The sequence below is a fragment of the Suncus etruscus genome, chromosome 6 (assembly GCF_024139225.1).
Source record: "Suncus etruscus isolate mSunEtr1 chromosome 6, mSunEtr1.pri.cur, whole genome shotgun sequence".
NCBI lineage: Eukaryota > Metazoa > Chordata > Mammalia > Eulipotyphla > Soricidae > Suncus > Suncus etruscus.
Window position 1 is genome coordinate 7239328 of NC_064853.1, and position 24362 is coordinate 7263689.

Here is a 24362-nt window from a genome sequence, read left to right on the forward strand (position 1 = left end):
GGGGACTATGTGCCATGCAAGGATTGAACTGGGTTTGCTGTGTGCAAGGCTTCACCCTAGAGTTCTTATTCTACCTCCTTCCCCCCCCCTCCCCGCCCTCTTTCCCTTCTTCCTTTCCTCACTTCTCCCTTCCCTCCTCCCCTTTCTCCACCTCTTCCTTCACCCCTCTCTTCTCCCTTCCCACCTCTCCTCCCTCCTTCCCCTCTCCCTCCCTCTCTCCCTCACTATTGCTTTAGACCTCTACTTCTATTTCCTGTAAACAGTGATCCAGTGAGACTTTAATTTTCTTTTTCTATTGTTTTTGGGTCACATGATGCTCAAGGCTTACTCCTGGCTCTGCACTTTGGGATCACTCTTGGCTGGGTTTGGGAGCCTGTATGTGGAGCTGGGATTTAACCTGGGTCAGTCGTGTGCGAAGCAAACTCCTTACCTATTTATTGCTCCAGCCCCTAATTTTTATTGTTACTTATATTTTATTTATTTTGGTTTTTGGACCACACCTGGCAGTGCTCTGGACTTACTCCTGTGCTCAAGGATCACTCCTGGTGGTTCTCAGGGGATATATGGGGGACCAGAGATACAATCTGGCTTGGCTATGTGCAAGGCAAGTACTCTAACTGCTCCAGCCCTAATTTTCTTTTTCTTTTTTTTTTTTTGTTTTTGGGTCACACCTGGTAGCGCTCAGGGGTTATTCCTGGCTCTCTACTCAGAAATCACTCCTGGCAGGCTCAGACCATATGGGGACCATATGGGATGCCGGGATTAGAACCACCACCGGCCTTGTGTATAAAAGGCAAATACCCTACTTCCATGCTAGCTCTCTTGCCCCTCTAATTTTCTTTTTTAATCCTGACATTTGATTTTTGTCTGTTTTTGGGTCATACCCAGCAGCACTCAGTGGTTCCTCTTGTCTCTGTACTCAAATCACTCCTGGCAGTCAGGGGGACCATATGGGATGCCGGGGATCAAACCTGGGTTGGTCGTGTGCAAGCCAAATATGCCTTACGCTATGTGTGATAGCTCTGGCTCCTAATCCTTTTTTTTTGTTTTGTTTGTTTTGTTTTGTTTTTTCGGCCACACCCATTTGATGCTCAGGGGTTACTCCTGGCTAAGTGCTCAGAAATTGCCCCTGGCTTGGGGGGACCATATGGGATGCCGGAGGATCAAACTGCGGTCTGTCCTTGGCTAGCGCTTGCAAGGCAGACACCTTACCTCTAGCGCCACCTTCCCAGCCCCGGGTTATTAATTCTTACAGTACCCATATTGTTCTCCAATGCTTAACTTTAAATCATATTTTTCCAACTGGTAGCCACACCTCTAATGACTGCATGTGTTTACAACCAGCAGTTGGAAGCACATGCATTATCCTTTATCTCTCTGAGCCAGTTGGTAGCTTGTTGGGGTCACCCTGGTCAGTGAGTTGTTACTGCTCACTTGTCAGAGCCCATAATGGCAGAGGGCCTGTAATGGCAGAATTTATGTCAAGTAGGAGTTAGCTCAAGAATCTCTAAAAGCCAGGGGCTGGAGAGATAGCATGGAGGTAAGGCATTTGTCTTGCATGTGAAGGTCAGTGGTTTGAATCCCAGCATCCTATACGGTCCTCTCAGCCTGCCAGGAGCGATTTCTGGGCACAGAGCTAGGAGTAAACCCCTGAGCGCTGCCGGTGTGACCCAAAAACCAAAAAAAAAAAAAAAAAAAAAAAGAATCTCTAAAAGTCAACACAAACAGAAGCCAGAAAGCATATTAGTCCTAATAAATCCCACCTATCATACCCGACTTGTTCTAGCTTATTCTCAGCCCTTACAGTGAGGGTAAGATATTTTTTTTCATATACAAATCCAGACTCTTCCTATTGGATTACCGTCTATTGAATTCCATTGAACTCCCACAGAAGTAGACTTCTGTTGAGAATCTTCTGACTGTGAATATCTATTTTGCTCATTCTCTGTTCTAATCCTTTGTAGAAGTATCCATTGTACTGTATTTTTATTACTGTTGCTTACTGGCATGTCTGCAGTTTAGTAGTATAAGACCTTCTACTATGTTCAAAGTGGTTTTACACTACCTAGTTTGTCTATGAACATTTTAGAATTAGCTCCTTTGATTCTGTGACCTAGTAGGCTAGGATTTCAAGTTGAATTATATTGATTATAATGTCTGAAAAATAGACAGCTTAACAATATTGAGTTTGTTAAGTGAATAATAGCTGGCTGTGTAAGTCTTCAATTTCTCTTGGTAGTATTGTGATTGGGTCTACCAGTCACCAGTTTCACACATCACTTGTTAACATTCTAATTATTATAATTTTCAATGACCTTGAAATGATACAATAAAATTTTAATGCTTATTGAAATAATAAAATATAAACTCCTCTTTCCCTCTTCTCCTTTCTCCCTCGCCTTCTGGTTCCGCCCTTCCCTCCCTCACAGTACTTGGGGCTCATTCTCAGCAGCTGGGCCTGATGGTTCTATGCTGCTTAGACCCATCGGGGCTACACCCAGATGTATTGGTAGGAAGAACCAGCGCATAGAACTAATTTGGCCCTTGGAAAAATGGCAGTTTACTCTTCAGTCCCCAGAATTAGCTTCCCAAGGCCCGATCGATCCATATGTGTTGACAGTAACCTTTGTCTTCTGTGATCCTAATAAAGTTTTTAACCTCTATTTTAAAGATCTTTTTTAGTATTTTTTATATAAATGATAATGTTATCTGCAATTAAGGGAGTTTTATTCCCTTAATTATCCCCCCTTCCAGCATGATAGTTTCTTATCTTAGGGCAAAGACATTTTGTTTTCTCCATTAATACGTTAGATGTGGAAGTGCGTATTCTACTTTCTAGTAATGGAAGTTTTCTGGTTGTTCCAGTCACCAATCTTCTGTTCATTGATTTCCAATTTAACTCTGTGGTATTTTAGATTTATAAATTCACCCAATTTTGAGGAATCTAAGGTTATTTAATTGTAAGATTAAGGGATTGGTTGAGCCTCTGAAGCAATTTTTCTTTCCATTTCAGGTGAGAGATCAAGCTCAGCGCTATTCACGGATTCTCTTGGATATTGAGGCTGGTGCTCCAGTTCTCCTTATTCCAGAAAGTTCCAGGTCAAATAATCTGATTGTAGCAAATTTGGGGAAGTTGAAAGTCAAGAACAAGTTTCTCTTTGCTGGCGTTCCTGGAACCTTTTCCTTACAAGATAAGGTGAGTATCATTAATGCCATTTTCAGTTCAAAGTCTATTTGAAGAACAGCTGATTCATGTGTAGTTCTAGAGTCCTAATACTAATTCATATGCAGTCATAAAGTACTCCCTAACTTTAATTAAAAATTTTGCTTTTAAATTATTATTATTATCATCATTATTATTATTTGTTGGTCAGACCTGGGAGTGCTCAGGGAACCATATGGGGTGCTGGAGATTGAATCTAGGCCCAGTAAGTGTCCTACTTGCTATTTTATCACTCCATCCCTTCTCCTTTTTTTTTTGTTTTTGTTTTTGTTTTTGTTTTTCGGGCCACACTCTTTTGATGCTCAGGGGTTACTCCTGGCTAAGGAGCTCAGAAATTGCTCCTGACTTGGGGGACCATATGGGAAGCCAGGGGATCGAACTGCGGTCCTGATCCTTGGCTAGTGCTTGCAAGGCAGACACCTTACCTCTAGTGCCACCTTGCCGGCCCCCCCTTCTCCTTTTTTTGAGGGATAACACCCAATGGTGCTCAGGAGTTACTCCTGGCTCTGCACTCAAGAATTACTCTTGCAGTGTGCTTGGGAGCCATACGGGATGCCAGGGATTGAACCCCAATTTCTGTCGTGTGAGACAAGCACCCTACCCTCTTCACTATCACTCTGGCCTCACAGAGTGAGTTTTAATTCAGCCTTTTTTGTTTTCCCGCTCTCTGCTCATCCAGACTCATTTTTGTTTGCTAGAAAAGCACCGAGTAGAAAGTTGCAGCTTGTTTTGCTCCTGTTTATTCTAACAGCTGACAGCATAAGCAGAGATGCCTTGCATGGAGGGTTGCGTGTCTTCTGATTACCAGAAACAGATGATACTTATTGATTCATTCTTATTCATTAGTCTGTGCTATGCTCTTTATTACTTTTTTATTTTTTAATGGTCTGATTGTTTGCTTTAAGGTTCTTTTCCAACCTCTTCTGCTGTATGGAGTTGTTCTGCATCTTATCTTCCAGCTCACTGATTCTATCCTCGGCTGCTGTTACTCTGTTGGAGAGGTTTTCCATTGAGTTTTTAATTTCTTCTACTGAGTTTTTCAGTCCTGTCATTTCAGTTTGGAGTTATCTGATTTCTATCGTACTGTTCTCTTCAGCTTAATCTATTCTTTCTTTGAGTTCTATGAGCATCCTCCATATTCGTACTCTAAACTCCTTATCTGAGAGGTTAGCTATGTGGTTGGTACTCTTTGGGACATCAGAGCTGCATTCATCATTCTCTATGCATGCTGTTGTCTGGCGTTGTTTCTCCTTTGACACGCTTGTAGCATGACTTGTACTGTGTATCGTGGTGGGGTTCATGGGCTGGGAGATGCGTGCGGCCGTGTAGCAAAGCGGAACAGCCGCGATCCTCCCTGCTTCTCTGTTTGGATCAGAAAGCCAAAAATGGAGGATGTGGAGGCTTTATAAAGGCACCAGGCAGGAGGTGGTACCACTTTGTGGGCTGGGATCGCCTGCCTGGTCGCTGAACTTTGATGGGATTAAGTTGAGTAAGTTCACTGAGGTCTTTCTCAGCAGTCTGTGGCAGGGATCAGGTAGCCCTCTTTTATTCTGAAAACTTATTATTATTTTTATGTCACATCTGGTGCTGCTCAGGGGACCATATGGGGCGTTTAGAGATTGAACCTGGGTTGGCTGCTTGTAAGACAAGTGCCCTACCTCCTGTACTGTCTCTCTAGCCCCGTAGCTCTTTAGTGTTAATTGTATTCTCATTAGCACCCTAAGAGGTATCTAGCATTAATACCATTTTTCTGTTAGTAGTAAAAAGATTTAGAAAGGGAAAGTCATTTTTTGTGGGTTTGTCCTCCAGAGCTTAGAGGACAGTGTGGACCACGACTCTGAAGTTCTGCTTCTAAACTCTGTCCTCTGAACTGGGACATGATTTTTCTTCTTGCTGTCAGATTAGGTGGGGGCAGTGAGTTAACAAAGACTGTTCCTGCAGTGTATCTTGCTGGACCTTTTCTCTCTTTTCCTTTCCCTTCTTAATTTTATTTATTTCTTTGAAACTTCATTTTTTTATATTTATTTCTTTGACACCTCACTATGATTTACCAAGTTGGATGGAAATAAATCATTTGTCTCATTGGGCAGAATGGGAACAGTAAGTAGCGAAGACATGATAAGATAGTGAGAACCCCACGAACCGTGTTGGGATCTGGAGGCAGTAGGTGTTTGGAGGAAGGTCAGAGGAAGGGTCAGGTTGTCCATGGGTCACCTTCCTTAGGGGTGCCCAGATCAACTGCACTTAGAGATCAGAGCAGGGGGTGATGCTGGGCTGCATTGCAGGCCAGTGATGAGGAAGAGCACCTTCAGAGCCCCCTGCTTCCTAGACCTGTTTTCAGCACTCAGAAACCTGCACTTTCATAAACTGGAGGAAGCCCAGGCGGCCTGTAGAAGGGGAAAGAGGCCCCTGGATAGTTTTCAGGAAGATGATGGTGAAGGCAGCCTGCATGTCCCTCACTGTCTACTCAGCACGCAGCCAGCAGCCTTGGTCTGTCTTTGTGCTTGAGCTGCATTTAGCTGCTCACTAGCTAGAACAAAGGCTTCCAAAAGCCTGTTATCCCCCTTCAGGAAAAAAAATTACTTGGCACCTGCCTGGGGCACTCGGGGGGAATCACACCTGGCTGTCTTTGGAGTTACTCCTGCCTCTGTGCTCAGGGCTCATGCCTGGATGTGCTTAGGGGGCCATATACACTGCTAGGGATTGAACCAGGGGGAACTGGGCTCAGCTGTGTGCAGGGCAAGGCCTGAACCCATTTATTATCTCTAGCCCACAAACCTGCCTTCTTTTTTCTAGCGGTTTGAAGTGGACCTTAGGTACACCTGTGGTCACTGCCCCATCAGTCCAGTGCACCCCCTCCACCAAGTGTTTTCACTTATCCACTTGTGGAACCACTGTACTAGAAATAAAACTGTTGAGATGTACTTCCTGGTACACTGGTACATTGGAGCCTTAAGGAACATGAAAGGAATTAATTCATTAAAGGAGCTAAAAGAATTGTAACTGCTTTGGAAATTTTGAATTCAATTTGACTGCATTGGGGTATCTGTAACGAACCTGACTAGCTAGTGAGCTGCACCTCAGAACTTGGCGCTCCTCAACAGACCTCGGTGCCTGTCTTGGTTCTGTCTTGGTTCTGCCTCCCAGAGCTACTTTTCTCCTCGGAAGCCATATGAGTTGGGATAGATTTGGTTTTGGTAAAGGGTCGTTTTTTTTCGTAGGATGCGATTAGATCCAGAATGGGTAATTCTTTCTCTCTCTCTCTCTCTCTCTCTCTCTCTCTCTCTCTCTCTCTCTCTCTCTCTCTCTCTCTCTCTCTCTCTCTCTCTCTCTCTCTCTCTCTTCTCTCTCTCTTTCCTCTCTCTCTCTCTCCCCTTCCCTCTCCCTCTCTCTTTTTCCTCTTTCTCTCTTTCAGATATGTGTGTGTGTGTGTGTGTGTGTGTTTATGAGCTGACCTGTGTGTGTTCATGAGCTAACTGAAAGTCAAGTCAACTTCTAAAGAGGAATTGCTGAAACATCTTGATATATTTGCAAAAGGATTTCTATTTTGTTAATAAGTAAGCCAAATGTTACTGCACAGTTTGTAGTATTTTAATGAAAACATTTCCCTGTATTTGTTTTTGAGGATGTGATTTTAAGTCGAAGTACATACAAGGACCACTTTTTCTTCAAGGTATAATGTGCTTTTTTGCCTCCTGGTTGATTCTGAAAAACCTTATGGGATTCAACAGACAATTCACGTTCACTTAATTAAAACAAAACATTTAAAAGAATAACCCATTAAAATTTTGTTGTTACTTGGGCTAACCTACTTCTCCCTCCCCTTATCTCTCATTCTCTCTCTCCCTCTCTCCCTTATCTCTTGTTCTCTATCTTTCTTTTTTGGTGTGAATTACTTCCTTCTCTGCAGTGGGGTCCTTCCGCAGGACCAGTAACAGCAATTTTTAATCTACCTCTAGGAAGTCCGATCATGGCAGTTTTATTTCTTTAAATCCTAGAATGTTATCTGATTCCACACTGTGGTTGTTCTGTAGAATTCCATAAGGCTGCTTGGCGTGTGTCACTTGGGGGAAGTGTTTGTCATCAGATAAACACATCTGTGAGGCTCAGGGCTCCACATGTACAGTCAAGTGTAATTGACCTCGGCCTCTCTGAGCGAACCCCAAACCACTGCATTTCCATCCCATCTTTAATTCATTTGCACATGTGAGGTTTGTCTAGGATGCATTCCAGTGGTTATAGAGCAGGAAATAGTCCTGAAATCAAAGCTCGGGAAGGGGGTCATTTGCTTTGAGTCTCTCGACTCCTGTGTGCTTAGAACAGTTTTACATAAATCCGTGCCTCGTAATGAGCACAGGTTTGAACTTTTCGCATTTGCTTTTTCTTTCATTTTCCTCACCAAAGATTGTGCTTAAACCGGCCGGCCTTAAGTCAGTCTTTCAAAAAGCTTTGAGTTAATCTCCTCAAGCCACTGATTTATTTAAACCAACTAGAGAGAGGATGTAGAGATGAAGCAAATGAAAGAGCAATAAATGCCTCTAGAATTTAAATAAACTAAGCGAGAGGGAAGACTTTAATGTTGAAATACTTAAATAATAGCATTTGCCTTCTAATTTGCCCTGCCAAAAAAAAAAAAAAATACAAACCCAAAATAAAAACAAAATTCTCTGAAAGAACTGGTTTATTTTTTTGCTACATGTAATGGCCACCCAGGAGGGCACAAGAGCAGTGTGAGCGTCAAGAGGAATATGCCAAGAGGAATAGACATAATAGGTAGCCTGGGGGGAACTGTCTTGCTCCTCCTGAGAAGGTGTAGTGGAGAGCAAAAGGATCAGGCAGAAACCATCAGATTCACAGCTGTGACACTCAGGGCCCCAGTTTCAGCCAGGAATCACCCTTTTTAGCCATGTGGCTGAGGATCCTAGCAGTTGCAGAGGGCTTGTCATGCTGGCTGGAGGCTTCTGGTCGGATGTCCCACCTACCACCAGCTTTCTGCAGCAGGTCCGGCAGCGCTGCTGTTAGTATGTGATTTCTGGGCCACATTGCAGTATGTGATCCTGGCTCATATAGCAGCACCATACAAGGAAATGTGAAGGGGAAGATAAGAAAGATCTACAGGCCAGGGAGATGCCTCACTGGGCTGAACATGGCATGCTGGACCCTGAGTTTTATCCCTGGCACTCAGTGGTTTTCCAAGCATCCCCGGAGATGGCCCCCTTCATACAAAACAACACCCTCCTTTTCCTAAAAATACATATGGTCATTTTGGTGAAAAAGATTTGACCTAGTACATCTGAAGGATGTAAGAAAATTATGTATTATTTTTATGTTTTAGGAGGTGAAGTGGGGAATTTCCCAAACAGGTACTCACCACTAGGCTGGACAGTTTAGTGCTTTGGGTCCATTGGGTACCAGGGATGAATGCAGGGCCTTGTGCATGCAGGGCATGTACTCAGCTCTTTGTGCTATCTCTCCCATGCCCTAAGTATTTTTCAAGAGAATTCTAGTTTATTCTACGCTAGCCCTCAATATTTATGTAGTTTCATTTGCATCATTGCTGAGAGAGGTGAATAATACAAACACAGGAGAGGAGATTACTAAAAATTCGATACCCTCCCATGGGGCTATAACCCCCCTAACCAGAAATGCACCATGTCCCCGAGACATTGGTTCTTGTTGCCTTTGGCCTCATTTAAACCACTCGACAATCAGCATCTTTATGTTGCCCCTGAGCTAGAGACAGCATCTTCCTGCAAAATAATTCGAGTTTTGCTTTTGATCTGGTTTCATTTCTCCACAAATAATTGCATGTGGAGGTACCTGTGAAGACCCTGTTTGTTCATTTGTTTTGGGGACCTTGGAATTGTTAAAGAGTCTGATAAGAACCCCAGGACTGAGTGAGGGAAGTAGAATGTCTCGAATACAGGCAGGTGGTGGAGAAGGAGGGAGATGAAGGGCCTTGGTGGTGGGAATATTGCACTGGTGAAGGTGGATGTTCTTTTTATGACTGAAACCCAACAATAATCATGTTTGTAATCATGGTTCTTAAATAAAAATATTACTAAAAAAATCAAGTACTAACTGAAATAATAATAAAAAAAGAACCCCAGGAATGGACCGGGACTTGCAGATGGTCAAGATACAGTCTCTTCCTCTCACCACCCCCATTCCTGCATTCTAGTGTCATCTTGTTTCCTCTCAGGAGTCTGTGCCCTCAACTTCTCCAGCGGGGACACCCAGACACAGCACGAGGAAGACGCCAGGCATGGAGGAGCCAAAGGGGACCCCCACTGAGGGGCTGTTCATGATGCCACCTGCTGGGCCGGATCTAGGCAGCCCAAGGAGCGAGGCTGGGCCCCGTGTCCCCGCTAAGCAACCAGAGCCACCAGCCCTCCTCCCGGTCACTCCCGGCTCCTGCAGTCCAGGTAAAGGGCAGAGAAGCAGGGGGCAGTGTCCGTTGTATGGGCAGGGCTGGCCGCGTGATCTGATGGGGACCAAATGAGATGAGCATGATCAGATTGGGTCTGAAGTGATGGTGACGTAGCAGGAGCTTATGAAAGGAAGGCTGTCAGACTGTGGGTCAGCATGTGAAGCTCCCGACAGTTCACACTGAGAATCTCTTGATTTTGCTTGTCCGTCGGGGCTATCCCTAAGGGCTCAGGATACCTGCTGCCCCGGGTACAATGAGTTACCATGTGCAGTAGTTCCTATAGCATACACGCTTGCAGCCCTTCACTAGCTCACACTGCTTTTTTTCTGTTGGTTGTTTTGTTTAGTCCTCAAAAAATAAGCTCTTGAAAAATATTGGTGCAAAGGCTTGAGGAGATGGCACAGGACAAGTGCATGTGTGGTGGCTGTGGGAGGCCCCGGTTCTGCCTTGGTGGGGTTCTAGCCTGTGTGGCTCCTTCTGCACCAACAGGAGCCTCCCCTGGTGGAAATACCTCCTCTGATACTGCTGGGTGGTCCCTAAACAAACAGGAAAAGAGGAAAAGAAAAAAATAAATAGGGCAAACTAGATAACAGAAATGCTTCAGCAAATTTTTTTCCTTTTCCTCCTCTTCCACTCCAACAAGTTTTAAAAGAAATGAATTATCTTGGGGGCCGGAGAGATAGTACAATGGGGAGGACTCTTGACTTGTATGCAGCTGATCTAGGTTCTTTCTTTGCCATTCCATATGGTCTCCCAAGACCGCTAAGAGTTATTCCTGAGTGTAGAGCCAGAATTAACCCCTGAGCATCACCAGGTATGGCCAAAACAAAACAAAACAAACACAAAAACTCTTTAGTTTGAGTCTTTTGTCTAGTGTTTTAGAATTAGCTATTCCAAGGGCTGGACTGATTGAACAAGGGGTAGGGCCTTGTATACTATTGACCTGGGTTTTGTTCCCAGTACCATGTGAACTTCCAGGCATTACTGGGTGTCGCCCCAGAAGCCCCCTGAAATCTCCTGAGGTCAGGGCCCATCCTTGAACCATTGCACTGAACTACTGTCTCAGTTGGCAGCACATTTTCCTGAGTCCCCAAAGAATTTCCTGGGGTGCTTCCATCCCTGATATTTGTCTATGTAGGTGAGAGCCCAAGTGACTTTTTAGTTTTTAAGTTTGTCTGGCTAGATGATGGATTGGGAAGTGAGGTTCCACATCCGGGATCCAGAGAGGGATCAAGCCCCATGTCAGTCATATGCAAGGCAAGCACCTTATCCATTGTATTATCTCTCTGCCCCACCCCCCAAACTTGTAGCCCTTTGGGTATCATTCTATACATGAACACCCCATGTGCAAGGCTTCATGTTAAATCATTGGTCAGGAGACCTTGGTTAAAATTTTAGGTTAGCAAGAAAGACACTGAAAGAACTTGATGCATTGCATTGTTGTGTTGGGAGGAACAACCTGGAAGTGTTTGGTACACAGAGCATTGGATAGGAAGGAGGTTTTGGTGCCAGAGTGGAGACGTCTGGACTCCCCTTTTCTGAAGCCGGCAGATGGAAATGTTCTCTGAAGACCTTTCTTAGGTTTGTTATTTGGTGCAGAGCCTCATGTTTTTTATTCTCTCTTGCTTGGGCCCATGTAGAAGACCACGTCTGCTTGTTGGATTGCATTGTTGTGGATCTCCAGGACATGGACATCTTCGCCGCACAGAGACATCCGCGCGAGTACTCGAAGGCTTTGGAGGACAGCAGTGGGGAGCTCATCTTCCCCTCTTATTTCGTAAGGCAGACTGGAGGAAGCCTCTTAACCGAGCCCTGCCGGCTCAAGCTGCAGGTGGAAAGGAACTTGGACAAGTGAGTGTCAGCAGAAGTGCCCATTAGAAGCAGAAAGCCTAGCAGCTTGGCACTGAGTGCTCTTAGGGAGGCCTGGGAGAGCACATTCCTTTGTTTATACATTCCTCACATCCCAACTCTGTGCAGGATTGTCATGCAAACACAGAAGGGGGAGCATGAATTTAACATGTACTTGCGTGAAGTTAGGGAGGTAGAGATGGTGGGGTAGGTTTTTTGTAAGAGGAACCAAGGATTACATGTTCCATATACAGTCATTATTGGGTTCTCTCTTGCTCTTTTCTCTGTAGGTACATTTATTTATTAAAAAATATTTTTGTTGGGGCTGGAGGATAGCACAGTGGTAGTGCATTTGCCTTGCATGCAGCCAACTCAGGATGAACTTGGGTTCGATTCCTGGCATCCCATATGGTCCCCTGAGCCTACCAGGAGCAGTATCTGAGTGCAGAGCAGTGCAGAGCCAGGAGTAACCATTGAGTGCTGCCGGGTGTGGCCCAAAAGCCAAAATAAAATCTTTTTGTTTGTTTTGTTTATTTTGGGGCCACGTGTAGTGGTGCTCTGAGCTTACTCCTGTCTGCCTGCAGGGATCACTCCTGGCTGTGCTCAGGGATGGAACCCAGGTGCAAGTGTCCTCCCCACTGGGCTATCTTCTCTGGCCCCACTGTGACTCCATTTAATTGGAAAAATTGTTTGAGGTCAGTTCTGGCCATTTGACCTCATTGAGGATGGAAGAGCAGCTCCATAAAGAGCAACAGCCAGGCAGGGAGAAGCTTGAGGAGCTCTGGGTTTCAGGATTGGCTCAGCTATCACTTATTTCATACCTAGTTTCCACGTTTCTAGGCCATTTAAATTCCCAGGAATGCCCCAAACCCAGCCTCCAGCCACACCCCCATCCTCAGTGTCTGGGTTTGTCTGGCCTTGCTGGGACACATCTGCCCACATATGTGGGCTCAAACTGCAAATTCCTTTTCAGCAGGGACATTACCTTGGAAAAAGGCAGCCACATTCATGCCTCAACTCCAGGGTCAGATGAGGCAGTGGCCGTGAAGCAGAAGAGGGGAGATTTTTATTTGGAGCAGTTGGATAAGCAACTTCATTACTTGTATATATTGTAATTTCAGCCCCCCTTTGACTTTCCTCTTTGCAGTTATTGGGCAAGTCACTTAATGTCCCCTTTTCCCTTTCTCTGTGGATTAATGACACAGTTTAGCTGATTTTCCTGGATACTTGTTCCATCCTGACTTGTATTTGAATGCTCCCTGGCTGGCCTTCAGTTATGGTTGGCATGGGCTATATTTGGTTTTACTGCCTTTTACTCTTAAGAGGAACTTCATTATTTAGAAATCGAACACTCTGTTTTCTTTTCAAGCAGTGCGCTCCAAAAATAAAAAAAGAGTGCCTTGCTGCTCTGGTGATATAAACTTTGCCCACTTGCAAACGTGTTGATGTATGGATGAAATGTTAGCCAGGGAGCAGGTGGTAACTGAACAGAAGTTCCTTGTTGGCTTCTCCCATTGCTGAAGAAGGAACCTGAGATGGTGTCTGAGAATCCTTTCTAGACTTTTTAATTTTGTATTTTTCAAAGGGTTAAAAAAATATTTTGGGGGGGAATTAATTGTGTTAGGGGAAGATCATACCTGTTATTGCTGGCTCCTGACTCTGTGCTCATGGTGGGGCTTGAGATCTGTATGGGGTGCCAGGGATCGAATTTAGGTTGGTGTCATGCAAGGCAAGTACTGTACTTTCACTCTCTCCACCCCACCCGAGTTTAATTAAAAATTTTGGGGGGGTACTTAGTTGTGCTGAGGTCTCACTCTTGGCTCTGTGCTCAAGACTCATTCCTGGTAGTGCTTGGGGGACCATATGCGATGCGGGATACAGAATCCATGTTTGCCATGCACCCTCCTCCTCCCCTCTGTACTCTTTCTGGCTCCTTGTGAGTTTTCTAAATGATTATTTTTGAACCAGAGGGACTTTTTGTAGTCTTAAATAAAAACTCAGTCATGCTAATTTGGAGCTACATGAACTTTCTTCATCGGAAATTAGAACTAAACAGGTTGGGGGGGGGGGGTTCATTGGAATCCTTAGATTTGGAAATGTGTGTTGTCAGTGGCGAGTGGGGCATTTGTGGAAGTGACCTTTCTCTTTCATCGTAGAGAAATCAGCCATGCTGTGCCAGACATTTCCATCCACGGCAATCTCTCTTCCGTTCACTGCTCCCTGGATTTGTCCAAATATAAGCTGATCCGTGGCTTATTAGAGAACAATCTTGGCGAGCCCATCGAGGAATTCATGCGGCCTTACGATTTACAGGATCCGAGAATCCACGTAAGTGAGAGTTCTTGCTCCTCGGCACCTGGCGCCATCGCAGTGGCCGTCCCCTCTGTGCTCATGTTCCGGAGCAGAAAAGAAACCAGGTTTCTCCACACCCAAGCCGTGTTTTGGGGTTGGCCCCCTCGAGCATGGACTGACGAGCGTTTCTCCTTGCAGACCGTGTTGAGCGGAGAAGTGTACACATGCATGTGCTTCCTCATCGACATGGTGAACGTGAGCCTGGAGCTGAAGGATCCCAAAGGAAAAGAAGGCGCTAGCTCCCTGGCTCGGTGAGGTGTTCGTTCTTTCCAGCATTCGTGGCAGTGGAACCCAGTAATCCTTAGCCACAGGAAAATGAAGAAGCCTCCCCTTTTGTTTTTGCTTAGAATGGCTCGCAGAGTGGCAGGTCACTGCCTAAAGTGGTCGGAGAGCTTTTGGTGTGTGGCTGTGTCATCAGTCGGAGTACCTTGGTGGTAGTAGCAGACCCCCAAAAGTCCCCCAGACTCCCAACGGGGAAGATGTTTCTTTCTTGTGCGTTGTGAGTCTTGGCTGCTCTGCTCGAAGTAGTGACTCTGGCTGAGATCATCCAGCCCTTGAAGTGCAGTGAGAGGAGAGTCTGGAGTGGTGTGGAATGTCAGGTCATGCCTCTGGTCCTACAACAGGAGGTTCACATAGGTGAAGGTCAGAACTAAGTGAGCGGCACCCAGGACTGTGCGCAGTGGAGAGACAGGGAGACTCACGGAAGATGTTCGAGGTTTTGCAATGTTCTGAACAATACTCAGTGTTCTGCAATATTGGGCCTGTGTTCTCACTCGGGTACCTCTGGCTTCTAGTAGCCACTGAGCTACTTTTAGATCGGACACATGCTCACCTAATGATGTACTTACTTTTAGGACCTGACTTGTACAGGACCTGTAAGTTCAGATGATTGGCACAGAACTTTCAAGAGTGCATTGTATTTTCATTGTAATGTTTCATCTTCATCTCCTAAAAACCATGTAAGGGAAGAGAGAGATAGTATATTAGAGTATGGCACTTGCCATGCTTGTTTCTAACCCATCTTTGATTCCTGACATCAGATAGATTTTTCTGAGTACCACAAGGAGTGATCCCTGAGCCCAGGGCCTTGACTAAGCTCTGAACATAGTTGGGTGTGACCCAAAAAAAACCTACCCCTCTTGTTCACCAAATTCAAAATTAAAACCTTGTAAGGTTGGATAAATAGTACTTCTGTTTCCAGAAAAAATGTGGGATTTTGCATGTTTTTTAATCATGCATGGCACTGCTCAAGGGTTGTACCTTGTGAAGCTTAGGGGATATGCAGTTCTGAGGATCAAACCTGGGTCTTCTGCTTGCATAATCTGTTCTCCAACCCATTGAGCTATCTCTCCAGTCATCGAGCAGTCTCTATCAAACAGAGCTTTTGACTAGCATGAGATTCAAAGACTGGGAGAATGGTTTGGTATTTGGAAGCAGGTCTAAAGGGTTAGTTATTTTTCACTGAAGCACTTAGTTCATCTTTAAAAATCTTTTCTGGTCTGTCACTCAGCTGAAGAAAACATGGTGTAGTGAAACTAGAGGCCCCAGGTTGTCTTCTGAGCCTGCAGTTTTCTCAATGCCTATTCTACTCTTATTTTTATCCGATATGAAGTAATTCTGTATGTGATACTAAGATGGTATTGAATAGTTATGCATTTTTATTGCAGTTTTTCTGTTTTGAAAAAGAGGTTCGTTATTAAAAAAAAGTGGGGGGTATATGATAGCTCAGTGGCAGAGCACCTGTTTTTGTTGGAGGTCTAGCCCCTGGTACCGGGTGACCCCCTGAACACCACATGAAATGATGCTGAGCAGAGTCAGGTGTGTCCTAAAAACTGAAAAAGGAAAAAGAAGGCCCATCTCATTGGTTTATTTATTCAGTTTTGCTTTTTTTTTTGGTCTAATCTAGCAGTGTTTGGGGGCTATTATTGACTTTGTGCTCAGGAGTGATCCCCAGTGGTGCTTGAGAGAACAAATGTGTTATTGGATGTAGTGGAAGCCTGCTACCCCAGTCCCGGGGGATTGGAAATTCAAGTCTAGAAGCAATGCTGACACAGGAAATAATCCACACAGGTTAGGAAGACAAAACAGGTTCAGGAACTTCTACCACAAGCTCTCTGCAAGTAGGCCAAGGGTACCGGCAGACAGGCAGGCTAGCTGTGGGACCAAAACAGGAAGAAGTCTCTCTGACCTGAGGCCTTTATTAGGAAGAGTAGGACTACCCCCACGAGTGGTGGAGAACAGGTAAGGGTAGTACCAATCCAGAGGTACTTCTTGCTCAGGTGGGACAAGCACATGCAAAGAAGAATTATCCTGACTACAGTAAGAACTGGTTACTTCAACAGTTGGGGGATTAGACAGAGGGGAAAGAAGGAGCAGGGGCTGAATATAGAAAGGGGTTAGCTATGCGCTATGCCAATACCTCACTACCTATACCATATCTCTGCCAAGAAACAATTCTAAATGCATTTTTCTTTCATATTTTGGTCACACCCGGCTGTGCTCAGAAATTGCTCCTGGCAGGTTCGGAGGACCATATAGGTAGCCAGGATTCGAACCACCACCAGTCCTGGGTCAGCAAATGCCCTACCACTGTGCTATAGCTCTTCCCACTAAATGCATTGCTTATTAGTGGTAGCTTCATAATTTCTCTTTTTAATAAATAGTTATTTATACTGGTGGTTCTCATGAAGATGTAGTGGTTTTATATAAGACTGATGCTGGAGAGAGAATCCTCCCGGCATCGTGGAATCAACACTTAAAGGTCAAAAGCGATGCTCAGGGCCCGGAGAGATAGCACAGCGGTGTTTGCCTTGCAAGCAGCCGATCCAGGACCAAAGGTGGTTGGTTCGAATCCCGGTGTCCCATATGGTCCCCCGTGCCTGCCAGGAGTTATTTCTGAGCAGACAGCCAGGAGTAACCCCTGAGCACCACTGGGTGTGACCCAAAAACCAAAAACCGAAAAAAAAAAAAAAAAAAAAAAAAGCGATGCTCAGCATCCCTTGCTCTTCATGACAGGACTTGGGAAGGGGTTGGAGTGATGGGAAGGAGCTGGAGAGATATTTCAGTTGGTAGATTGCTTGCTTTGTGTGTGCTTCACCTGGGTTCTATCCCAGGACCTCATAGGGTTCTTTGAGCACTGCCAGGAGTGATCCCCGAACATATGATGAGGAGTTAGCTTTGGGAATGGCCTGGTATAACCCCAAAACAAAAACAAAAAGCACCAGACAAGATAGTTTCTTTGGAAATGGAAAATAAGGTACTCTACACAATGACTAAATTCATTTTGAGGACTAGGTTACAGAATTAATGAAAAGTCTCGGCTCATAGTTTTTCTTTATAGAACTTAGGTACATAATAATCTGTATTATGATATGCATTTATAATGCTGTATTATGTTGAACTTGCATCGTTTTGTAGAATGGAAGAGTTTAATAGCTTTTCTCTTTTCCCCTTTCAGATTTGACTTCAAGAAATGTAAACTGCTCTATGAGAGCTTTTCCAACCAAACCAAGTCCATTAACTTGGTTTCCCATTCCATGATGGCCTTTGATACCCGCTATGTTGGACAGAAGACCAGCCCGGGCATGACAAACGTGTTCACCTGTATCTTTCAGCCATCCAAGAATAGCACTTCCTCCCAGGGCTCCATTCAGATCGAGCTGCATTTCAGGTAGTAGAGTCTGCCTTTCTTTATAGCAGTGGTCCTCAAACTATGGCCCGTGGGCCACATAATGTATTTGTATCTGTTTTGTTTCTTCATGGCAAAATAAGATATATGCAGTGTGCATAAGATTCATTCATAAGTTTTGTTTTTACTATAGTCAGACCCTCCAATGGTCTGAGGGACAGTGAACTGGCCCCCTGTTTAAAAAGTTTGAGGACTCCTGCTTTATAGAGACATTTCCTTTTTGGCTTAAGAATCTAAAAAGATTGAGAAATCACTGAAAAAATAGACAGCGACTTATAAGTGCTGTATATTATAAATGAATTTAGCCCTGAATTGCTCGTTTCATTTTTATTTTAAACCATTTTTATTGTAGCAGGATTTGCAGTATATCAATCATTCTTTTCATGCATTCATCATTCCAATACCACATTCATCATCAGAGGATGTGTTTCTTTCTGCCATTGTCTCAAGGACCCCTTTCAATCTCCCTTCCCATGTAAGAGCAGTTTGATAGACAAAATCTTTGGTTCTGATGACTGACCTTTAGTCTCTAACTATAGTTCTTCTTGCTCCAGTTTCTCTTCCTCTCTCCTTTTTTTTTTTTTTTTTTTTTCTGAGGAGGGACACACCTGGCTTTTAGCTCAGAAATATTTCTGGCAGGCTCTGGGGACCATATGGGATGCTGGGGATCGGACCTGGGTCAGCAGTGTACAAGGCAAATGCCCTACCTGCTGTGTTATCACTCCAGCCCGGTGTTTCTTTATTTACTCCCACATATGAGCAAGACCTCTCTCTCTCTCTCTCATTCTCTCACCTTCTCTCTTCCTGAAGTTGGTAACATTTGCACACATATATAGATGAACAGAGCTGATCTGAAATTTCATAAAATAGTAAATCAATAATAGGTTGATAAAGCACAATATTTTGTTTGTTTCTTGGGGTCATACTCAACAATGATCAGGGGTTACTCCTGGCTTTGTGCTCAGGAATCATTCCTGGCAGTGTCAGGGGACCATATGGGATGCTGGGAATGAAACCTGGGTTAACCATATACTAGGAAATCACCTTAATATCTCTCCAGCCCTCCCATAAAGCAATTTTTCTTTATGATGAATTTTTTCTTATAAATTAAAAAAAAATTAGTACGGATAGTTCTTTGCAAATATATATTAGAGTTTACATAAAATAGATAAATCCTTAAACTGTAAGATTTAGTGAAAGTGAAGAAAATTAAAACAATTTAAAGCAGAAAAATTTGAATAGGCCTATAAAAATACAAAGTATGCTTTTTTTTTTTTTTTTTACTAAGAAAGGAAATATAGAGGGCTGGAGAGATAGCATGGGGGTAAGGCATTTGCCTTGCATGCAGAAGGTCAGTTGTTTGAATCCCAGCATCCCATATGGTCCCCTGAGCCTGCCAGGAGCGATTTCTGAGCGTAGAGCCAGGAGTAATCCCTGAGTGCTGCTGGGAGTGACCTAAAAACCAAAAAAAAAAAAAAAAAAAAAAAAGAAAAAGAAAGAAAGAAAGGAAGGAAGGAAGGAAGGAAGGAAGGAAGGAAGGAAGGAAGGAAGGAAGGAAGGAAGGAAAGGGAAAGGGAATATAGGGACCTGAAAGAAGCAAGCACAGTGGTAGGGCATTTGCCTTGCATGCACCTGATCCAGGATGAAGGTGGTTCAAATTCCAGCATTCCATATGGTCCTTGTGCTGCCAGGAGTGATTTCTGAGTGTAGAGCCAGGAGTAACCCTTGAGCGCTGCCAAAAACAAAAACAGAAACAAAAACAAAAGAATATAGATACTGTGTAAGTGTCTGTGTTAATAAGTAAAAGATTGGGGCCAGAGTGATGCGCAGCCGTAGGGTATTTGCCTTGCATGAGGCAGACTCAGGACAGACCTGTGTTTGATCCCCAGTGTCCCATATGGTCCCCCAAGTCAGGAGCAATTTCTGAGTGCATAGCCAGGAATAACCCCTGAGCATTACTGGGTATGGCCCAAACCCTCCTCCCCATAAAAGCAAAAGATTGTGATAAAAATCTCTATGCGTGTAAAAAAGACATTTAGTATAAATGATATTAATTTGTTGAAAATTAACCAGAGAGGAGTAAATAGATCTTTCCTAACATAGCAGAGATTTGCTAACGACAGTGGCCACGAACTTCAAGAGCTGTGGCATAGGTCTATAAATACGGCAGAGGTTGGTGTGGAGGCTATTGGAGCTACTCTGGAAAAGAAGGGTCTGCCACTTTTTGGAGTAGGGTGATACTGTTACCTGGTAGGGTGGAGCAGTGGGTTGAGGCACAGGGACTGTGGCCGGGGTTTAATATGGTAGAGGCTGTGTCTGCAGACTCTGCAGTTTCATTTATTGCCCAAAAGATGTCTCTACTGCCTAAACAAAGAGGCACTTTAGCATGAAACCACTGGCTTCAAGTCAGTCTTCCTGTAAGCTTTAGACTATCTTTATAGGGGAAGTGACTCTGGGAAGGAAGAAATTCTGCTGTTTAAGAGGGAGAGTAGAAGTCTTTGGGCCTATAGAAATAATAGAAAGGAAGCTGGTTTGGACTGTATTACCAGGTCACTGATAGCAAGTTTTCCTCACTGAGCTCTCCCTGGAAATAGGGATTTATTTTCAGCCTTTTTGGATACTATTGCTTTTCTCCCTGGGTTTATGGGAACAGTATTGTATATGAGAATCCAATAGATTGAGGTTTTATAACTCTTCTAACACTTTCTAGCTCTGGTTGAAGGACAGCTTGTCTGACCTCTTGTAATTGCCATTTCCTAATCCATAAAATAGAGAATTACTATGCTGCTGTGTAGGATGGAAATGAGTGAATGAGTTTGACATGCTCTTGGCACAAAGTATAGCTTTGTTGTTGTTGTTATTGTTTTTTGGGCCATACCCAGCTGCACTCTGCTGTTACTCCTGGCTCTGAGCTCAGAAATCACTTCTGGGGGCCGGAGAGAAAGCACAGCGGTAGAGCATTTGCCTTGCACGCTGCCCATCCAGAACAGGTGATGGTTCGAATCCCGGCAATCTATATGGTCCCCAGTACCTGGCAGGACTGATTTCTGAGTGCAGAGCCAGGAGGAACCCTTGAGCGTCACCAGCTGTGACCCAAAAACCAAAAAAAGCAAATCAAACAAACAAAAAAAGAAATGACTCTCGCAGGCTCGAGGGGCCATAGGATATGCTGGGGATTAGGTGCGTACAAGACAAACGTCCTGCCTGCTGTGCTATTGCTCCGGCCCCTGTTATTATCGTATTTTCCGGCGTATAAGACGACTTTTGAAACAAAAAAAAAGTCAACCGGAAATCAGGGTCATCTTATACGCCGAGATCCCGAAAAACGTTTCAATATGCTGCTAAACGAACATTGTCTGAATATTGCCACAAAACGAATTTTCCAACTCGGTCCTGCACCAATCACTGCAAGGCTGCTTCGACAGCCTCTCTAACTCAGCCAATCCAAGCAGGCTTTTGATGCATGCAAATTAGACAGTGTTCTGGTTCCGAATCTACACTGTCAAAAGCCTGCTCAGATTGGCCAGAGTCAGAGAGGAAGTCTATCACAGTAGAACCTTTGAACCTTTGCTTGTTGTGATTGGCTCACTGTGGTACATACAGTTGCAGCACAGGAACGTTCTGTCTAATACAGCGAACATAGGCCTAAACCTATGTTTTAACTGCAAAATTAGGGGGTCGTCTTATACGCCCAGTCGTCTTATACACTGGCAAATACGGTATTTTCGGTATAGTTTGTGAGAACTTCTTGCCTAGATTAAAAAGTAGAAAAAAAAATGAGTAGGCTTTTACAGTTTCCTTCATTGTGCCTGATATTGCTAAGCGCTGTTCAGTGAATTCTCCAGGAGAGATCATGTCTTTCTCCTGTACTTGTAACAAAGTAGAAAGTTCAGTTTTTGAGTGAAAAAAGTTTTTTGTTTTGTTTTTGGATCACACCTGGTAATGCTCAGGGTAACTCCTGACACTGCTCTCAGGAATTATTTCTGGCAGTGTTTGGGGATCATATGGGATGACGGGGATTGAACCTTCCCCACTGTACTATCACTTCAGGCTCCAAATAATCTATTTTCAAGTGGTATATTTATTTTATTATTATTATTAATTAATTTATTTTTTTGGTCTCAACTGGCTCTGCTTTCAAATATCACTCCTAGTGGGTTTAGGGAACTATATGGAGATCAAACCTGGCCAGCCATATGCAAGGTAAATGCCCTACCGACTGTACCATCTATCACCCTGGTTCTACCCTGGCTCCTAACTTTTCGGTGAACTTTTTCAGTTCAGTAACAGGAATGCTTTTGCCTCCTGACTAAGCTTAACTGTGATGCTCCTTAATTTCTCTCGGGACTTTGCAGCAGGTGATGTCTTCTGCATTTGGCGGATCCAGGGATGGATCCTGGCGGTAACTCTGCCACTCTTCTAGGACCACCCAGACACCTGATGTGCACTTGATTCAAAGCCCTGTGAGTGTGGGTGGTTGGTGGGCTCGGGCAGAGGCGAGGCCGGCCCTCATCTGTCCTCGGCTCTTCCACCTGTTGTGCTGTAATAAACGGGGACTCTGGAGCTGTCGTTCCTTTTGCCCACTGCAAGTCTATACTTTCTTGGGGGTCAAATAACCACATTTTACCTTGGCTCTTGCTAACAGAAATTCTATTGTTAAGGCGAGGGTTAAAATGTTCTCATGAGTGGAACTTTGAACGCTTTCTGTGTCTCAAGAAGAATTGGTTCTCTGTTGGGATTTTCTGTGTCAAATATAAATCACTTCACAGTGTTTATAGGCTTGAAATATTTTCCAGGGAAGAGATCAGACACACACTCTGACTTTCTAGTTAATGCATAGCTCTGACGAACTGTGTTCAAAATGGGGTGGAAAAATTTTACTGAGGGCAACATTTTTTCTCTGTTACAAAAGGGAAAGTGTTTCTGGGAAAAATGCTACGACTGTGTGGAGGAGACGTGCAGCAAGGCGCCTTTTTTCCAGAGGCAGCGAGCCAGGATAGGAGAAACCAGAGGCTGAGGAGAGTCAGTCTTCGGAGTGTCTCCAAATGAGCTTTTTCTGAAGAGAAGCTCTGCAGTGCAGCAGGCCCAGTATGCCGGCTATGGTTGTTAGCCCAAGCCTCAGAACAACCTCGCTTTGGCTTCACAGAACAAAGCACAACTCGGAAAACTCCATGGTAGTTTCCCTGCCTGGGCCGTTTTACGTTTTTGTCTGGCCCATTTCTTCCTACTCATACACTAACAGAGCCTGGACCAGTGTTTGACCACAGCAAAGGAGAGTCTGTCTTGGTTTTTACTTCTGGTTTAGAATTTGGGAAGTGGAAGCTATCAGACTAATATTCTAATATTCTTTCTATTCTGTGAAGGTGCTTGTGGATAAATACACAGGACTGTCACCTAACGTAGTTTTCCTCTCAGGAGAAAGACCTGGGCTCTTAGGTCAGTTCTGGCTAGAGAAGTCTAGAAAACATCTGTTGAGTTTGCTGTCAGAAGAAGAGAGCTTCTCACTGATCTTCAGAAGTCTGGAGGGAAGGGAACTGATTCATCTTAAACACCTGTTAGGTGCCTGCCATGTTTTCAGCTACAGTGTTTTTGAGAGATATGACTTTGTCTTAGATATCATTTTGTTTGTAGAGTACACTCAGCGGTGCTCAGATCTTAGTCCTTGCTTGCTCTGTGCTCAGGGATCACTCCGGGTGGTGTTCAGGTATCAGGTGAATCAGGTGCCAGGGATTGCACCCAGGTTGGCTGTGTGCAGGGGACATGCTCTGCCCACTGTGCCATTTTTATAGTTTTTGAGATATCACATTTTGATGTGAGTAAACAAGCTTGACTTCCCCAAGACTGCGCAGCTGGGATTTCAACCGATTCCTTGCTCTAGCTGGATTTCTCAGCATCACCATTGCTCACATTTTGAGTGAGAAAATACCTTATTGTAGGGACTGTCTGTGCATTGGATTCCCTGGCCTCTACCCACTCAGGCCACTAGCAACTGACAGCAAGTGTGTCAGTTAAACTGTCTCCAGATGTCATCATATGTCTCCTGAGGCACAGAATCACCCCTGAATGAAAACCACATTCTGGTTCTTTCGTGCCGTGTGTTCTTTCTTATTTAAAATTGGGATGGATTTCAGCAGTGCTCACAAGATCTTATATTCAATAAGTGTTCAGAAACTATTGATACTTGGGGCCGGAGCGGTGGCACGAAGTGGTAAGGCAACTCCCTTGCTGGCGCTAGCCTAGGACGGACTGTGGTTCGATCCCCTGCCATCCCATATGGTCCCCCAAACCACGAGCGATTTCTGAGCGCATAGCGAGGAGTAACCTCTGAGTGTCACCGGGTGTGCTCCCCCCAAAGAAAACAAAAAGAAATTATTGATACTCAAAGCTGAGTGTTTAGAAGATACTTGGATTGCCAAGGTGGAATCATAATCCAAATAGCACAATATAGTCTCATTTTCCTATTGTTTTCTTTCTTACAGATCTACAAAGGACTCCTCGTGTTTTACAGTCGTTCTCAATAATCTTCGTGTGTTTCTCATATTTGACTGGCTACTGCTAGTTCACGACTTTCTCCACACGCCCAGTGATATAAAGAAGCAAACCACCGATCCTCCCTCTCGCCACCGTCATTCTAGCAGCGAGTCTGCTGTTGTTCCCAAAACAGTCAAAAGTGGAGTGGTCACGAAGAGGTCTTCCCACCCTGTGTCCACTGAGAGGCACCTGGAGGTCAAGGTCAATGTCACAGGTAAGTCGATGAGGTCTGAGGCCGGTCTGATTCTTTCCAAGGAGCATTGACACGTTAGTGATATTTTTTGGTAGAC

At 44.3% G+C, this 24362-nt stretch overlaps 1 protein-coding gene across 1 annotated transcript in view; it reads left to right on the top strand.

Annotated features, from left to right (window-relative positions):
- VPS13D (vacuolar protein sorting 13 homolog D) overlaps positions 1 to 24362 on the top strand; it is a 279559-nt gene that overhangs the window by 70088 nt on the left and 185109 nt on the right. The window contains exons 25-31 of the mRNA XM_049775406.1: positions 3014 to 3196; positions 9426 to 9648; positions 11294 to 11504; positions 13658 to 13829; positions 13992 to 14104; positions 17311 to 17523; positions 24021 to 24286. Coding sequence (XP_049631363.1) covers positions 3014 to 3196; positions 9426 to 9648; positions 11294 to 11504; positions 13658 to 13829; positions 13992 to 14104; positions 17311 to 17523; positions 24021 to 24286 — 1381 coding nt within the window. The remainder of the gene's footprint in view (positions 1 to 3013; positions 3197 to 9425; positions 9649 to 11293; positions 11505 to 13657; positions 13830 to 13991; positions 14105 to 17310; positions 17524 to 24020; positions 24287 to 24362) is intronic.